Below are 16,113 nucleotides of genomic sequence, written 5' to 3' on the forward strand. Positions count from 1 at the left end.
TAAATATAATTATGAATAAAACATCACAATTTGTATAATCACAAGTTTCCTATGAGGTACTGTTTGACCTTTATTTTATACGTATTAAAGTTTTTTGATTCTCGTATTTCCAAAGGTATATTATTCCAAACAATTCTGCTGTAATATGTAAACGATGCTTTCATATAATTAGTACGAGGTCTAGTTTGTAAAACAATATCTTTGTGTGCCATTGATCTTAGCATATATACATTATTGTCTGAAACTGTTACTAATTCTGACATATATGATGGAGCCATGCTATTCAACGTCTTGTAAACTAATACTGCTGCGTGGTATTTACATCTATCCGAGAAGTTTAGCCATTTTAGTTCTTTAAATAGATTTGTTGATGAATCTCGTTTAGATTTACCAAGTATGATTTTTGCAATTCGTTTTTGTAAGTTATTTATTTTATTCACATATGAATTGGTTCCCTTGCCCCAGACCAAGCAGCCGTAATCAAAATTTGGCAGAATATATGCATTGTAAAACATTCTTTTTGTATCAGGTGTGAGGAAATATATTATATTTTTTAGAAGTGCAATTTTCTTATTCAGATTTTTACAAACATAATCGATTTGCACATGCCAGTTTAGTGTATTATCTATATATAACCCTAATAACTTTTGCACAACAACATTAACTATTTGAACATCATTAATACAAAGTTCAAGATTCCCAGTGTTTTTTAATTTATTTGCAGACCCTATTAACATGCATTTAGTCTTGGAAGGATGCAATGACATATTATTTAGTTGACACCACTTATTAACATAATTTAAATGATGTTGTAATTTATTTTGAATATCCGTCAACTGATATCCAGATTCATAAAGTGTTGAGTCATCTGCATATAGATCTATATTTAATGTTGGATGCATAACTGCAATATCATTTATGTATAAAATAAAAAGCAAGGGTCCCAGTATGGAACCCTGGGGTACCCCAGATGTAACAGTGAGTTTTTGCGATTTAATTTTGCCAATCTTTACAATTTGGTTTCTATTTTCAAGATATGATTTAAACAAATTCAATGCTATTTCAGAAAAATGATACAGTTTCAATTTATAAAGAAGAATTTCATGATCAACTAAATCGAAAGCTTTTCTCAAATCCAAAAAATATCGCACCAACTAGTTTACCACTGTCAACATCTTTAAGCCAAGTATCTATAAGTCTTATTAGAGCAGTGTTACATGAATGGTGTTTTCTAAATCCAGATTGTGTTTTGTGTATGACATCGGTTTTCTCAAAGTACAACTGTACCTGTGTCGCTATATGCCTTTCAAAGATTTTTGATATAGTTGGGAGTATTGAAATGGGGCGGTAATTATTGGGGTCCTCTTTGTTGCCCGACTTGAAAATTGGTATTACTCGTGCTTCTTTCAGTTCATCAGGGAAAACTCCATGCGCTATACTACTGTTGATAATTGATGCTATACAAGGTGTAATAGTATCACCACATTGCTTCAAAATTTTGGGGCCTACTCCATCTATGCCTGTGGCCTTTCCAACATTTAATTTATCAATAATAGTATGGACTTCATAAGGGGTAATATGTTTAATCTCAAACCTATTTGTACCTAGTTTTGTATCTAGAATATGTTTTAAGTTTCTAAAATTTGTATTCAAAAACTTTGTTTTATTTATAATGTTTGAAATGCTTACAAAATGACTGTTTAATTCGTTTACAATATTTGACGGATCTTCAACCGTAAATTCATTAAATGTCATTTTATGAGGTAATGCTGTCACAGTTGATTGATTCAAATGTGAAATATCTTTTAGATTTTTCCATAAATATGTCGGATTTTTATTGTCTTTTATTGCATTGTTGAAAAAATTCTTTTTACTTTTCTTTATCATAGAAGTTACTTTATTTCTAAGTATTTTATACTGGTCTATGTTGCCAGTTTTTCGGCATGTTATTGGCCCTATACCTTGATACTTTCTTAAAAGCAAATTCTTAAATTTATTTTATTGACCATCTCAAGATAAACATTAATGCAAACAAATAGTTTGTGAGCAGATACAATTCTACTGCCATACATGCCTTACCTCATGTATTTTATGATAGGCCTCACCCCGGCACACATACGCCCTAACATAGGTAGGGTCTACCTTGATGGCTGAACTGAACCGCTTGATCGCCCTGAAAAATATGCACTTTTATTGTTAACACCCTTTTTTCATGAATGCATTACTAACCAGTATGCAGTTAAATTTTAGTAAAATCTAGCGATATTGTAAAACCCCCCATGGTTTCTTTCATGTTCTTCGTGGTTTTTCCCATATATTTAATATTCACCATAGTCTGCATGATATCCTTAAATAATTCTTAGTATTTAGATACCTGTGGTAGTTGTCATGGTGATTCATCATGATGAGCCCAAGGTTCACGTGCGCACAGGCGCTGTCCTTGTTCAGCTTCAATACACTCTCAAAGTCCGGGATTGCATCATCTGGTCTGGAAACATTCAAACAGCATTTGAAATACTGAATATATCTATTCAACATATAGATTGGATACGATGAAACCAAGTTTCAATTCAGACAAGCAGAACATTTGGGTAAATTGAAAAAGTAATGAATAGTATTAAAGATGGACAAGGATAACTCTATATGATCTATATATGCTTGACCTTTGTTGAAGAAACACTAAACATGTCAAGCTTGCCACTGAATAGAAATGATGATACCATTCTGTGAAAGGTTGTTGCTAAATTAGATATAAGTGTTTTTATGAATATGGATATTAAATTGTTGTATTGTATTTGTTCAGGGGAAAGGCTGTTTACTCATTGTGAAAAGTTATTTTAAAATTCTCTATTGTATGGCCAGGCAAAAGCCAGGCCAAGCCAAATATTTTGACTCAACAAGTGTGACCTTGACTTTTGAACTATGGCATAGGTCTTGCACATGACACATGAGTTTCTCATAATATCATTTGTACTGAGAAATTTTAAATCACCCAATGCATAACCAAGCTACAGATGGACAAGCCAAAATACATGTTTTGACCATTGACCAAATGTGACCTTAACCTATGTACTACTGACAAGGGTCTTGCATGCCGGCTTTTCATTATGAACATTAGTGCCAAGTAAAACCTAAATACATATATTTTGACCAATTACTCTTATATGAGTCTGGACAAGCCAAAGCCATTTCTTCCAATGACCCTCAAGTGTGACCTTGAACTTTGACCTTCAGACATGGGTCTTGTACATTGCAGGCAACCTTGGCATGCAATCTTGTCATTGTGCACATTTGTGTTAAGTTATTTTGTAATCCCCCCATGCATGACCAATTTCGAACCAAGACAGAAATTGTTTAAGACAACCCACACAAACACACATCATAACAAATAAAATTAAGCATATAGTAATAACACCAGCCTTTCTTTTGCTGTTCTGAAAGCTCATATACCTAGCATTGTCTTTTGCTTATCCCATAAGCTGTTTTTTAGTTAGAACAGGAAATGCCCTTAGTTACCTGCCCATGGCGTTGTAGAGGATACCTCGGTGAAGATAGGAGCTGATGTTCTCCTCTGAGTCTTTGATCAGCAGTGACACACTGTAGTCATGTAGGGCTCGCTTCGGATGTGCTCTGATATTGGTACAGAAAACTTGTTTTTAATCAAACATGAAATTGTAACAGCCTTGAAAGATTAGAAACATAAAATAATTTTGTTCATACCATATACCATTATTATAAAATCAATTTAACAAGTTACAGGTTATTCATATTTAGCTAGTTAATGCTGTAGTCAATTCTCTGTTCACACTTTTGTGAACAAAATGCTTGTAGAAATAATAAATCATCTACAAAAGTTCAAATTAGCTCTATTCTTAATAATTATTGGGAAATGTGATAAAAGATGCTCTATTTTGCCAAAATGCGTTCGATTTATTGAATTCTGTTCAAATGAGTATCTGACAGTTGCTGTTTTTGTCTTTGTTCATGAAAGTAAGTAAAAATAACTCAATTAAATTTCAACAATTAGAAAAAAATAAAAAATGCTAACATAAAATCTGTGAACGGGTCCCTTTTACATTGAGGAAATAATACTAGACTGTGTACAAAGTTTTTCTTTTAATCACTGCATCAAAAAAGGTAAGTGGGACAGAGTCAAAACATAAATATTGTAGTGCAAGATGTGTTTATTTGAATGAGCCCCTACTTTCGGAGGATGCATGCCCTGTGGTAGAAAGCCTGCCAGTGACCTGGGTCAAGGTGGATGGCTGCTGAGAGGTCTTCCACAGCGGGGCTCCACTGCCCCATGGCTGCGTAAGATCGGCCCCGTAACACCCGTGCAGAAGCATTCAGTGGATCTACACGGAGAAGGTCTGTGAAGTCATTGATGGCATTGTTCCAGCTCCTAGCAATTGGAAATAAATAACTTCACATTATTTAATTCAACTTAACAATTGGAAATAAATAACTTCACATTATTTAATTCAACTTAACAAAAAATAAAGTACTGTAATGAGTTAAAGTATCAAATTAAAATGCAATGATCAATATTAAAAACATGTGAACCCTTAAACTTTTTAAATAACTTGACATTTTATTTAATAATACTTGACAATATACAACATACAATGACCAATGAGGTACAGATTTAGCTTTGACATTACCAAAATAGGACTTCAGTTTGCTTACTCAGGTTTTTTAAACTAATTCTTTGAAGCAACAAACAACAGTTAAACTAAAGTTTGTGAACAGTGAAACTAAAATAGAGTTGATAATAAGCCCCCAGTGAGGATCAAACTCACGACCCCTGGTTTACAAGACCAGTGCTCTACCACTGAGCTATGGAGGCTTATATTCATGTTTATGATACAATTTGATATACAAAACAGCTGTTGCATAAGAAATAGAGCAGCTCCTCGCAAAGTGATCAATAGATGATTACAATATAATTCATTGTAATTGTCTGTTGAACTGTTTGTGTCCTGCAAGCAGCCTCTATAGCTCAGTGGTAGAGCACTGGTCTCGTAAACCAGGGGTCGTGAGTTCAAACCTCACTGGAGGCACTGTGTTTTTACTTTAAAAAATATTGATGTTGAGCTTTGACTACAAAATCGGTATCAAGTTATGAAAGACAAGAACTTCATAATTATATTAGAGAAAGCATGAAAAGTTTCCAAAAAATATCTGCTTGTTCGAAGATGATATCAGATATCAATACTAAAATAATTTTCAAACTCACTTTTATCTAATTGCTTACTTTCTGTACAAACAGTAAAGTTAACTGTGAAATGAACTACTTTGCAAATTTTTACACCAACTAAACGTCAAACTGTTCAAGTACTACCCTCTTGTCTTTTTCTTCTGACCACAGATGAGGCTAATAGAGAAATGTTTCATATTATATACACATATCATATAAACATCTTCAACCAATTATATGACCAATTATCTTCTTAAATTGGTGAAAGTTATCTAAAAAGTTTGGTAATTGTAATTGTTGATTGTTTTGGATAAGTATTGAGCAATTAAATTATTGAGATATACATACTGGCTGAAATATATCACCTGTAGTTTTAAACAACAGCAACCTTGTCTATTAGTATATTCTAATTTCTGTATTTTCACTGTGCCAAAAGCTCATGTCAAACTTGTTTGTTCCATTCCCCAGTATACTAATACTAAAATGTACCCATAGTGGGCGCTGACCCACAAACTCTTAGATAAGAACTGGTCTTTACCACTTTTTCACCTATTTAGTTTATTCAGAGGCATAAACAAGTCACAAAACTCTTGATATTATTAATAAATGGGATGCTAAAATGACTATAACTTACTTGTTTTCAAAGTAGTACATTCCATGTTTAAGAATAGCATCAATCCTGTGAGGTGCGATCTTTGTACAGGCAGAATAGTCCTCTAGGGCCAGGAGCATGTCCCCACGCTTTTCGTAACATTCTGCACGGGCAAAAAATGCCTCATGATCCCGCGGGTTCAGCTTGATAGCCTGTGTGTAGTTTACAATCGCCATGGTGATGTCATCCTGCTTCTGATAGATCTCAGCCCTAGAATAAATGAGAAAGATTTTTCTTAAAATTGTAAGAAAAAACTGAAATGAAATTGCCAGCATTTAAAATACTTTTTTATAAACTTTATGGGACAGAAAACATTAAGCCTACTCCAAAACATTTGTTTTTAACTTTATTTCTATGACTTAGGATTAAACAAAAAAATGAAATGTACCATATTATATTGTGTATAGGATGCACTTCTATGCCAAAATTTAGCCTCTAGAGTGTTTCCTAGGTTTTTACAGAATTAGATCTAAAAATGAAGTTTTTTTACTCAATTTTTACATGTGTTTTTTTGCCTGCATCATATACACAGTATAATACAGTTTTGTCATTATAATGTATAATGTTATAAACAATAAAACATGTTGTATGCAATTCGCACTATTTAAGTGCACATACATGGATCTGTAAGCTCCTGAGTGATTCTTTGTGTGTTTAAGAATAAAGGTAAGATCTTCAAGAGCCTCTTTCTTGCGATCTTGGAGAACCAACAGCAGGTGCCTGTGCCAGTATGCGTCCAGTAACAGTGGCTCAAGCTGGATGGCCCTGCAAATGATCATTGTTTAATATTCTTGTGATATCAGTTGATATATATGAAATATGTTATGCTTTGCAATTGTATTTAGACTTAAGACTGTAATAGTATTTTGTGTAAAAAAGAAATTCAAATAATTCAAAACCCCAAACAACTGCAAATGCTCATCTGTTTTAATTCAGTCAAAAAGAAGGCATAACTCGACAGTTAGAGTTATGGGCCTTGCTATATATATGGGTATTGTCCATGGTAACATGTATACTGAGTTTTATTTGAAAATCTTGAACGTTTTTTCAGCCAAGGTTAAATGTTTATCGCTGCCACCACTAAGGCTTTGATTATACCTATATTTGCTTCCTCTAAAATCAGACAAACTAATTTATGAAAATAATGGCTATAAAACGTGACACTATAAAATTCATACTAATATTTGTACTAACATTACTAGTGCTTGGTAAAAACTTTCTCATAAATAACCGTTTAGATGTAGATGAATTCTTACTTGGATAAATCAGTTTCAGCTGCTTTCAAATACCCAATCTAAAATAAATAAATCAGATAAGTCATAAATATTTGAATGTTTTATATTTTTATTGTATATAACCTTTTACAACCTATATGAATATTTACTTTTTTATTTCAATGGCATGAGTGAAACATCTGTGGGACATCTATCCCAAACACTGAATCCACTGTGTCTCGTACCTTCCTATAGAGAGCTCCCCTGCGGCTGTAGTCGAAGGCAGATGGTTTGGACACCTTGTCCATCTCTCCTGTCAACTTCTCTATCTCCTCCATCAGGATCTGGAAAGGTAAACATTTACCCATAAACAAAAAGTTTCATCACAAGGTAAATTGCCTGCAATCAGGAAATTATGGCAAATTAAGACTTTGGATATCTTAATACAAGCACTGACTTTGACATTAACCATGTTTGTACCAACGGCAACTCCAAATACAATAAAAAAGTATGTATCGAGCCAGCCAGACTGCCAAAAAATCTTCCTTCTAATAGCCCAGTGTTTTGTTGGCAAGTCAATAAGAGCACTGCTGGTATATCAACATGTGTCCATTTTTGCTCAGTTGACCATATGGCGTTACTCTGAATATAATAGCAAGAGAGATGGGACTTGCAACACATCTGCATAATTATCCTAACAGTTTTCAAACATGGCAAACTTTTAAGCTTTTTTCAAACAACAATGTCAACTACTCGAAAACTATGAAATAAGATTTTGTTTTCTTTTGAGATAAGGACAAGCTTATAAGAAGGCCAAATATTAAGCCTGCTTCAACAATACCTGGTGGACTTCTAGAGTCTCATCAGTCTCAGTGATAGGCTCAATATACTCCATGCCCTCTGGAACAGCGCTGGACAGGGAATCCTTCCTGAATACATAGTTGTTTAGGGTATAGTATTGCCTTTCTTTATAGAACAAATGCTTAGAAAAATACATAGTCATAACTCTCCACTACTAATGAAATTTAAAGGAAATATTGAGATGTTACTTAAGATCTGAAACTCTTCTACTCTAGTACCAAATTTACAATGGAGATATGATATGCAATTTTGAGTCTCAACTAAAACTTTTATGTTAAAACTGGATGAGATCAAAAGATGTTATTGAATGTGGGCCAAGTCTTCCCCCTGACTCACCTTTTCTTCATTTTCTCAGCCTCCTCCCGCTCTGCAATCTGCTCCTCCGTTAGCTCCTCCTCCTCCTCGTAATCGGAATCCTCTGGCGTTGGCGGGTACACCTCATCAAACCAGTTGTTCCAGATGTCCCTCGTCCACTCACGAAGGTCTGCATTTTTCCTGCAATGTTTAAATGAGGGCACTCTTTCTCATTATTTCAAGATTTTTTGATTTTTATGTCACATGCTGCAAAAAATGGTCATTTGTAAGAAAATGGATGACATTTTCATCTTTATTTCAAATTAAATATTATAAAAGTAATCAAAGCTATCTTGAATTATGTATGAAAAAAACAGCCATTATTTGTTCTACACATTCTGACAAAAAAACAAACAATTAAATCGCATAGATGAAATATAAATTTTATCATGCACAAAATGAATACCTTTTCCCTTTCCTTCTTGCATATTCATTGAAGTTGAAGATGTCGGGCATGCTCCGTCTTGACCCTTCACGTACACGTCTGTAACATTAAATGCTGTTTAAAAATAACTCAATTATACAATGATTTTGTAAAGAAAATAAACTCAATCATAACATTTTCATTGAGAATATCACAAACTGAATTAAAGGAAGATATTTGATGGATCTTTTCAATATGGCAAGGATCTACAAACCGGTACTCTAAGTGTCTCATACTAGTACTGTATGTGTATAAAACTGGTACTGTCAGTGTCTGTGTCTAGTAAACTGTAATATTCCTTACACTGATACTGTAAATATATCATACTGGTACTGTTAGTGCCTTTAAGTGGTACTGTAAGTTCCTGACACTGGCACTATAGTTGTCTCATACAGGTACTGTAAGTGTTTCATACGGGAACTGTAAGAGTCTAATATTGGTAAGTGCCTAACACTAGTACTGAAAGTGTCTTATACAGGTACTGTAAGTGTCCCATACTAGTACTGAAAGTGTCTTATACAGGTACTGTAAGTGTCCCATACTAGTACTGAAAGTGTCTTATACTGGTACTGTAAGCGTCTCATACAGGTACTGTAAGTGTCTCATTCTGGTACTGTAAGTGTCTTATACAGGTACTGTAAGTGTCTCATACTGGAACTGTAAGTGTCTCATACTGGAACTGTAAGCGTCTCATACTGGTACTGTAAGTGTCTCATACTGGAACTATAAGTGTCTTATACTGGTACTGTAAGTGTCTCATACTGGAACTGTAAGTGTCTTATACAGGTACTGTAAGTGTCCCATACTAGTACTGAAAGTGTCTTATACTGGTACTGAAAGTGTCTTATACTGGTACTGTAAGTGTCCCATACTAGTACTGTAAGCGTCTTATACTGGTACTGTAAGCGTCTCATACTGGTACTGTAAGTGTCTCATACTGAAACTGAAAGTGTCTTATACAGGTACTGTAAGTGTCCCATACTAGTACTGAAAGTGTCTTATACTGGTACTGTAAGCATCTCATACAGGTACTGTTAGTGTCTCATTCTGGTACTGTAAGTGTCTTATACAGGTACTGTAAGTGTCTCATACTGGAACTGTAAGTGTCTCATACTGGAACTGCAAGTGTCTCATACTGGTACTGTAAGTGTCTCATACTGGAACTGTAAGTGTCTCTTACTGGTACTGTGTCTTATACTGGTACTGCAAGTGTCTCATACTGGAGCTGTAAGCGTCTTATACTGGAACTGTAAGTGTCTCTTACTGGTACTGTGTCTTATACTTGTACTGCAAGTGTCTCATACTGGAACTGCAAGTGTCTCATACTGGAACTGTTAGTGTCTATTACTGGTACTGTGTCTCATACTGGTACTGTAAGTGTCTCATACTGGAACTGTAAGTGTCTTATACTGGAACTGTAAGTGTTTCATACTGGAACTGTGAGTGTCTCATACTGGAACTGTGAGTGTTGCATACTGGTACTGTAAGCATCTCATACTGGTACTGTAAGTGTCACATACTGGAACTGTAAGTGTCTTATACCGGTACTGTTAGTGTCACATACTGGAACTGTAAGTGTCTCATACTGGAACTGCAAGTGTCTCATACTGGAACTGTAAGTGTCTCATACTGGTACTGCAAGTGTCTCATACTGGTACTGCAAGTGTCTCATACTGGTACTGTAAGTGTCTCATACTGGTACTGCAAGTGTCTCATACTGGTACTGCAAGTGTCTCATACTGGTACTGCAAGTGTCTCATACTGGTACTGCAAGTGTCACATACTGGAACTGTAAGTGTCTCATACTGGAACTGTAAGTGTCTCATACTGGTACTGCAAGTGTCTCATACTGGTACTGCAAGTGTCTTATACCGGTACTGTTAGTGTCACATACTGGAACTGTAAGTGTCTCATACTGGAACTGCAAGTGTCTCATACTGGAACTGTAAGTGTCTCATACTGGAACTGCAAGTGTCTCATACTGGAACTGTAAGTGTCTCATACTGGTACTGCAAGTGTCACATACTGGAACTGTAAGTGTCTTATACCGGTACTGTTAGTGTCACATACTGGAACTGTAAGTGTCTCATACTGGAACTGCAAGTGTCTCATACTGGAACTGTAAGTGTCTCATACTGGTACTGCAAGTGTCTCATACTGGTACTGCAAGTGTCTCATACTGGTACTGTAAGCATCTCATACTGGTACTGTAAGTGTCACATACTGGTACTGTAAGCGTCTTATACTGGTACTGCAAGTGTCTCATACTGGAACTGTAAGCGTCTTATACTGGAACTGCAAGTGTCTCATACTGGAACTGTTAGTGTCTCTTACTGGTACTGTGTCTCATACTGGTACTGTAAGTGTCTCATACTGGAACTGCAAGTGTCTCATACTGGTACGGTAAGCATCTCATACTGGTACTGTAACTGTCACATACTGGTACTGTAAGCGTCTTATACTGGTACTGCAAGTGTCTCATACTGGAACTGCAAGCGCCTTATACTGGAACTGCAAGTGTCTCATACTGGAACTGTTAGTGTCTCTTACTGGTACTGTGTCTCATACTGGTACTGTAAGTGTCTTATACTGGTACTGTAAGCGTCTTATACTGGTACTGCAAGCGTCTCATACTGGAACTGTAAGCGTCTTATACTGGAACTGCAAGTGTCTCATACTGGAACTGTTAGTGTCTCTTACTGGTACTGTGTCTCATACTGGTACTGTAAGTGTCTCATACTGGAACTGTAAGTGTCTCATACTGGAACTGTGAGTGTCTCATACTGGAACTGTGAGTGTTGCATACTGGTACTGTAGGCATCTCATACTGGTACTGTAAGTGTCACATACTGGAACTGTAAGTGTCTTATACTTGTACTGTAAGTGTCTCATACTGGAACTGCAAGTGTCTCATACTGGAACTGTAAGTGTCTCATACTGGAACTGTAAGTGTCTCAATTTGGTACTGTTATTTCCTTACAATGGTACTGTTAGTGTCTCTTACTGGTACTGTGTCTCATACTGGTACTGTAAGTGTCTCATACTGGAACTGTAAGTGTCTCATACTGGAACTGTAAGTGTCTCATACTGGAACTGTGAGTGTTGCATACTGGTACTGTAAGCGTCTCATACTGGTACTGTAAGTGTCACATACTGGTACTGTAAGTGTCTCATACTGGTACTGTTAGTGTCTCTTACTGGTACTGTGTCTCATACTGGAACTGCAAGTGTCTCATACTGGAACTGTGAGTGTCTTATACTTGTACTGTAAGTGTCTCATACTGGAACTGTAAGTGTCTCATACTGGAACTGTAAGTGTCTCATACTGGAACTGTGAGTGTTGCATACTGGTACTGTAAGCGTCTCATACTGGTACTGTAAGTGTCACATACTGGTACTGTAAGTGTCTCATACTGGTACTGTAAGTGTCTCATACTGGTACTGTAAGTGTCTCATACTGGAACTGCAAGTGTCTCATACTGGAACTGTGAGTGTCTCATACTGGTACTGTAAGTGTCTCATTCTGGTACTGTAAGTGTCTCATACTGGAACTGCAAGTGTCTCATACAGGTACTGTTAGTGTCTCATTCTGGTACTGTAAGTGTCTTATACAGGTACTGTAAGTGTCTCATACTGGAACTGTAAGTGTCTCATACTGAAACTGTAAGTGTCTTATACAGGTACTGTAAGTGTCTCATACTGGAACTGTAAGTGTCTTATACTGGTACTGTAAGCGTCTTATACCGGTACTGCAAGTGTCTCATACTGGAACTGTAAGCGTCTTATACTGGAACTGCAAGTGTCTCATACTGGAACTGTTAGTGTCTCTTACTGGTACTGTGTCTCATACTGGAACTGTAAGTGTCTCATACTGGAACTGTAAGTGTCTCATACTGGAACTGTGAGTGTTACATACTGGTACTGTAAGCATCTCATACTGGTACTGTAAGTATCACATACTGGAACTGTAAGTGTCTTATACTTGTACTGTAAGTGTCTCATACTGGAACTGCAAGTGTCTCATACTGGAACTGTAAGTGTCTCATACTGGAACTGTAAGTGTCTCAATTTGGTACTGTTATTTCCTTACAATGGTACTGTTAGTGTCTCTTACTGGTACTGTGTCTCATACTGGTACTGTAAGTGTCTTATACTGATACTGTAAGTGTCTTATACTGATACTGTAAGTGTCTCATACTGGAACTGTAAGCGTCTCATACTGGTACTGTAAGTGTCTCATACTTGTACTGTAAGTGTCTGATACTGGTACTGTAAGTGTCTCATACTGATACTGTAAGTGTTTTATACTGATACTGTAAGTGTCTCATACTGGAACTGTAAGCGTCTCATACTGGTACTGCAAGTGTCTCATACTAGAACTGTGAGTGTCTTATACAGGTACTGTAAGTGTCTCATACTGGAACTGTAAGTGTCTTATACTGGTACTGTAAGCGTCTTATACCGGTACTGTAAGTGTCTCATACTGAAACTGCAAGTGTCTCATACTGGAACTGTAAGCGTCTCATACTGGAACTGTAAGCGTCTCATACTGGAACTGTAAGTGTCTCATACTGGTACTGCAAGTGTCTCATACTGGTACTGTAAATGTCTCATACTGGAACTGTAAGTGTCTCATACTGGAACTGTAAGTGTCTTATACTGGTACTGTAAGTGTCTCATACTGGTACTGCAAGTGTCTCATACTGGTACTGTAAGTGTCTCATACTGGAACTGTAAGTGTCTCATACTGGAACTGTAAGTGTCTCATACTGGAACTGTAAGTGTCTTATACTGATACTGTAAGTGTCTCATACTGGTACTGCAAGTGTCTCATACTGGTACTGTAAATGTCTCATACTGGAACTGTATGTGTCTCATACTGGAACTGTAAGTGTCTTATACTGGTACTGCAAGTGTCTCATACTGGAACTGTAAGTGTCATGTACTTGTACTGTAAGTGTCTCATACTGGAACTGTAAGTGTCTTATACTGGTACTGCAAGTGTCTCATACTGGTACTGTAAGTGTCTCATACTGGTACTGTAAGTGTCTCATACTGGTACTGTAAGTGTCTTATACTTGTACTGCAAGTGTCTCATACTGGAACTGTAAGTGTCTCATACTAGAACTGTAAGTGTCTCATACTGGTACTGTAAGTGTCTCATACTGGTACTGCAAGTGTCTCATACTGGTACTGTAAGTGTCTCATACTGGTACTGTAAGTGTCTCATACTGGTACTGTAAGTGTCTCATACTGGTACTGTAAGTGTCTCATACTGGAACTGTGAGTGTTGCATACTGGTACTGTAAGTGTCTTATACTTGTACTGCAAGTGTCTCATACTGGTACTGTAAGTGTCTTATACTGGAACTGTAAGTGTCTTATACTGGTACTGTAAGTGTCTCATACTTGTACTGCAAGTGTCTCATACTGGTACTGAAAGTGTCTTATACTGGAACTGTAAGTGTCTTATACTGGTACTGTAAGTGTCTGATACTGGAACTGCAAGTGTCTCATACTGGTACTGTAAGTGTCATATACTTGTACTGTAAGTGTCTCATACTGGATATGTAAGTGTCTCATACTGGTACTGTAAGTGTCTTATACTGGAACTGTAAGTGTCTTATACTTGTACTGTAAGTGTCTCATACTGGATATGTAAGTGTCTCATACTGGTACTGTAAGTGTCTCATACTGAAACTGTAAGTGTCTTATACGTGTACTGCAAGTGTCTCATACTGGTACTGCAAGTGTCACATACTGGTACTGTAAGTGTCTTATACTGGTACTGCAAGTGTCTCATACTGGAACTGTAAGTGTCTCATACTAGAACTGTAAGTGTCTCATACTGGTACTGCAAGTGTCTTATACTGGTACTGTAAGTGTCATATACTTGTACTGTAAGTGTCTCATACTGGATATGTAAGTGTCTCATACTGGTACTGTAAGTGTCTCATACTGAAACTGTAAGTGTCTTATACTTGTACTGCAAGTGTCTCATACTGGTACTGCAAGTGTCTCATACTGGTACTGTAAGTGTCTCATACTGGATATGTAAGTGTCTCATACTGGTACTGTAAGTGTCTTATACTTGTACTGTAAGTGTCTTATACTGTTACTGCAAGTGTCTCATACTGGAACTGTAAGTGTCTCATACTAGAACTGTAAGTGTCTCATACTGGTACTGCAAGTGTCTCATACTGGTACTGTAAGTGTCTCATACTGAAACTGTAAGTGTCTTATACGTGTACTGCAAGTGTCTCATACTGGTACTGCAAGTGTCTCATACTGGTACTGTAAGTGTCTTATACTGGTACTGCAAGTGTCTCATACTGGAACTGTAAGTGTCTCATACTAGAACTGTAAGTGTCTCATACTGGTACTGCAAGTGTCTCATACTGGTACTGTAAGTGTCTCATACTGGAACTGTGTAAGTGTCTCATACTAGAACTGTAAGTGTCTTATACTGGTACTGCAAGTGTCTCATACTGGTACTGCAAGTGTCTCATACTGGTACTGTAAGTGTCTCATACTGGTACTGTAAGTGTCTCATACTGGTACTGCAAGTGTCTCATACTGGAACTGTAAGTGTCTCATACTAGAACTGTAAGTGTCTCATACTGGTACTGCAAGTGTCTTATACTGGTACTGTAAGTGTCATATACTTGTACTGTAAGTGTCTCATACTGGATATGTAAGTGTCTCATACTGGTACTGTAAGTGTCTCATACTGAAACTGTAAGTGTCTTATACTTGTACTGCAAGTGTCTCATACTGGAACTGTAAGTGTCTCATACTAGAACTGTAAGTGTCTCATACTGGTACTGCAAGTGTCTCATACTGGTACTGTAAGTGTCTCATACTGAAACTGTAAGTGTCTTATACTTGTACTGCAAGTGTCTCATACTGGTACTGCAAGTGTCTCATACTGGTACTGTAAGTGTCTTATACTGGTACTGTAAGTGTCTCATACTGGAACTGTAAGTGTCTCATACTAGAACTGTAAGTGTCTCATACTGGTACTGTAAGTGTCTCATACTGGTACTGTAAGTGTCTCATACTGGAACTGTAAGTGTCTCATACTGAAACTGTAAGTGTCATGTACTTGTACTGTAAGTGTCTCATACTGGTACTGTAAGTGTCTCATACTGGAACTGCAAGTGTCTCATACTGGAACTGTAAGTGTCTCATACTAGAACTGTAAGTGTCTCATACTGGTACTGCAAGTGTCTCATACTGGTACTGTAAGTGTCTCATACTGAAACTGTAAGTGTCTTATACGTGTACTGCAAGTGTCTCATACTGGTACTGCAAGTGTCTCATACTGGTACTGTAAGTGTCTCATACTGGAACTGCAAGTGTCTCATACTGGAACTGTAAGTGTCTCATACTGGAACTGTAAGTGTCTTATA

General features: G+C 36.7%; 1 protein-coding gene and 2 non-coding genes across 5 annotated transcripts in view; 1 reads left to right on the forward strand and 2 right to left on the reverse strand.

Moving 5' to 3' along the window:
- Positions 1-16,113, reverse strand: part of LOC128229007 (uncharacterized) — a 65,321-nt gene that overhangs the window by 14,041 nt on the left and 35,167 nt on the right. For all 3 annotated transcript variants that reach the window (XM_052940630.1, XM_052940631.1, XM_052940629.1), the window contains 11 exons: positions 8,685-8,762; positions 8,261-8,419; positions 7,905-7,992; positions 7,309-7,407; positions 7,106-7,143; positions 6,468-6,614; positions 5,832-6,059; positions 4,205-4,402; positions 3,517-3,630; positions 2,375-2,488; positions 2,080-2,173 (listed from right to left, as the gene is read on the reverse strand). In XM_052940630.1, the coding sequence (XP_052796590.1) occupies positions 2,080-2,173; positions 2,375-2,488; positions 3,517-3,630; positions 4,205-4,402; positions 5,832-6,059; positions 6,468-6,614; positions 7,106-7,143; positions 7,309-7,407; positions 7,905-7,992; positions 8,261-8,419; positions 8,685-8,762 (1,357 nt within the window). The remainder of the gene's footprint in view (positions 1-2,079; positions 2,174-2,374; positions 2,489-3,516; positions 3,631-4,204; positions 4,403-5,831; positions 6,060-6,467; positions 6,615-7,105; positions 7,144-7,308; positions 7,408-7,904; positions 7,993-8,260; positions 8,420-8,684; positions 8,763-16,113) is intronic.
- On the reverse strand, positions 4,775-4,846 carry Trnat-ugu (transfer RNA threonine (anticodon UGU)). The gene has a single exon. It is a non-coding gene; the product is annotated as a tRNA-Thr (tRNA).
- Trnat-cgu (transfer RNA threonine (anticodon CGU)) lies at positions 4,989-5,060 on the forward strand. Its single transcript has one exon. It is a non-coding gene; the product is annotated as a tRNA-Thr (tRNA).

The sequence above is a fragment of the Mya arenaria genome, chromosome 3 (genome assembly GCF_026914265.1).
Source record: "Mya arenaria isolate MELC-2E11 chromosome 3, ASM2691426v1".
Lineage (NCBI taxonomy): Eukaryota > Metazoa > Mollusca > Bivalvia > Myida > Myidae > Mya > Mya arenaria.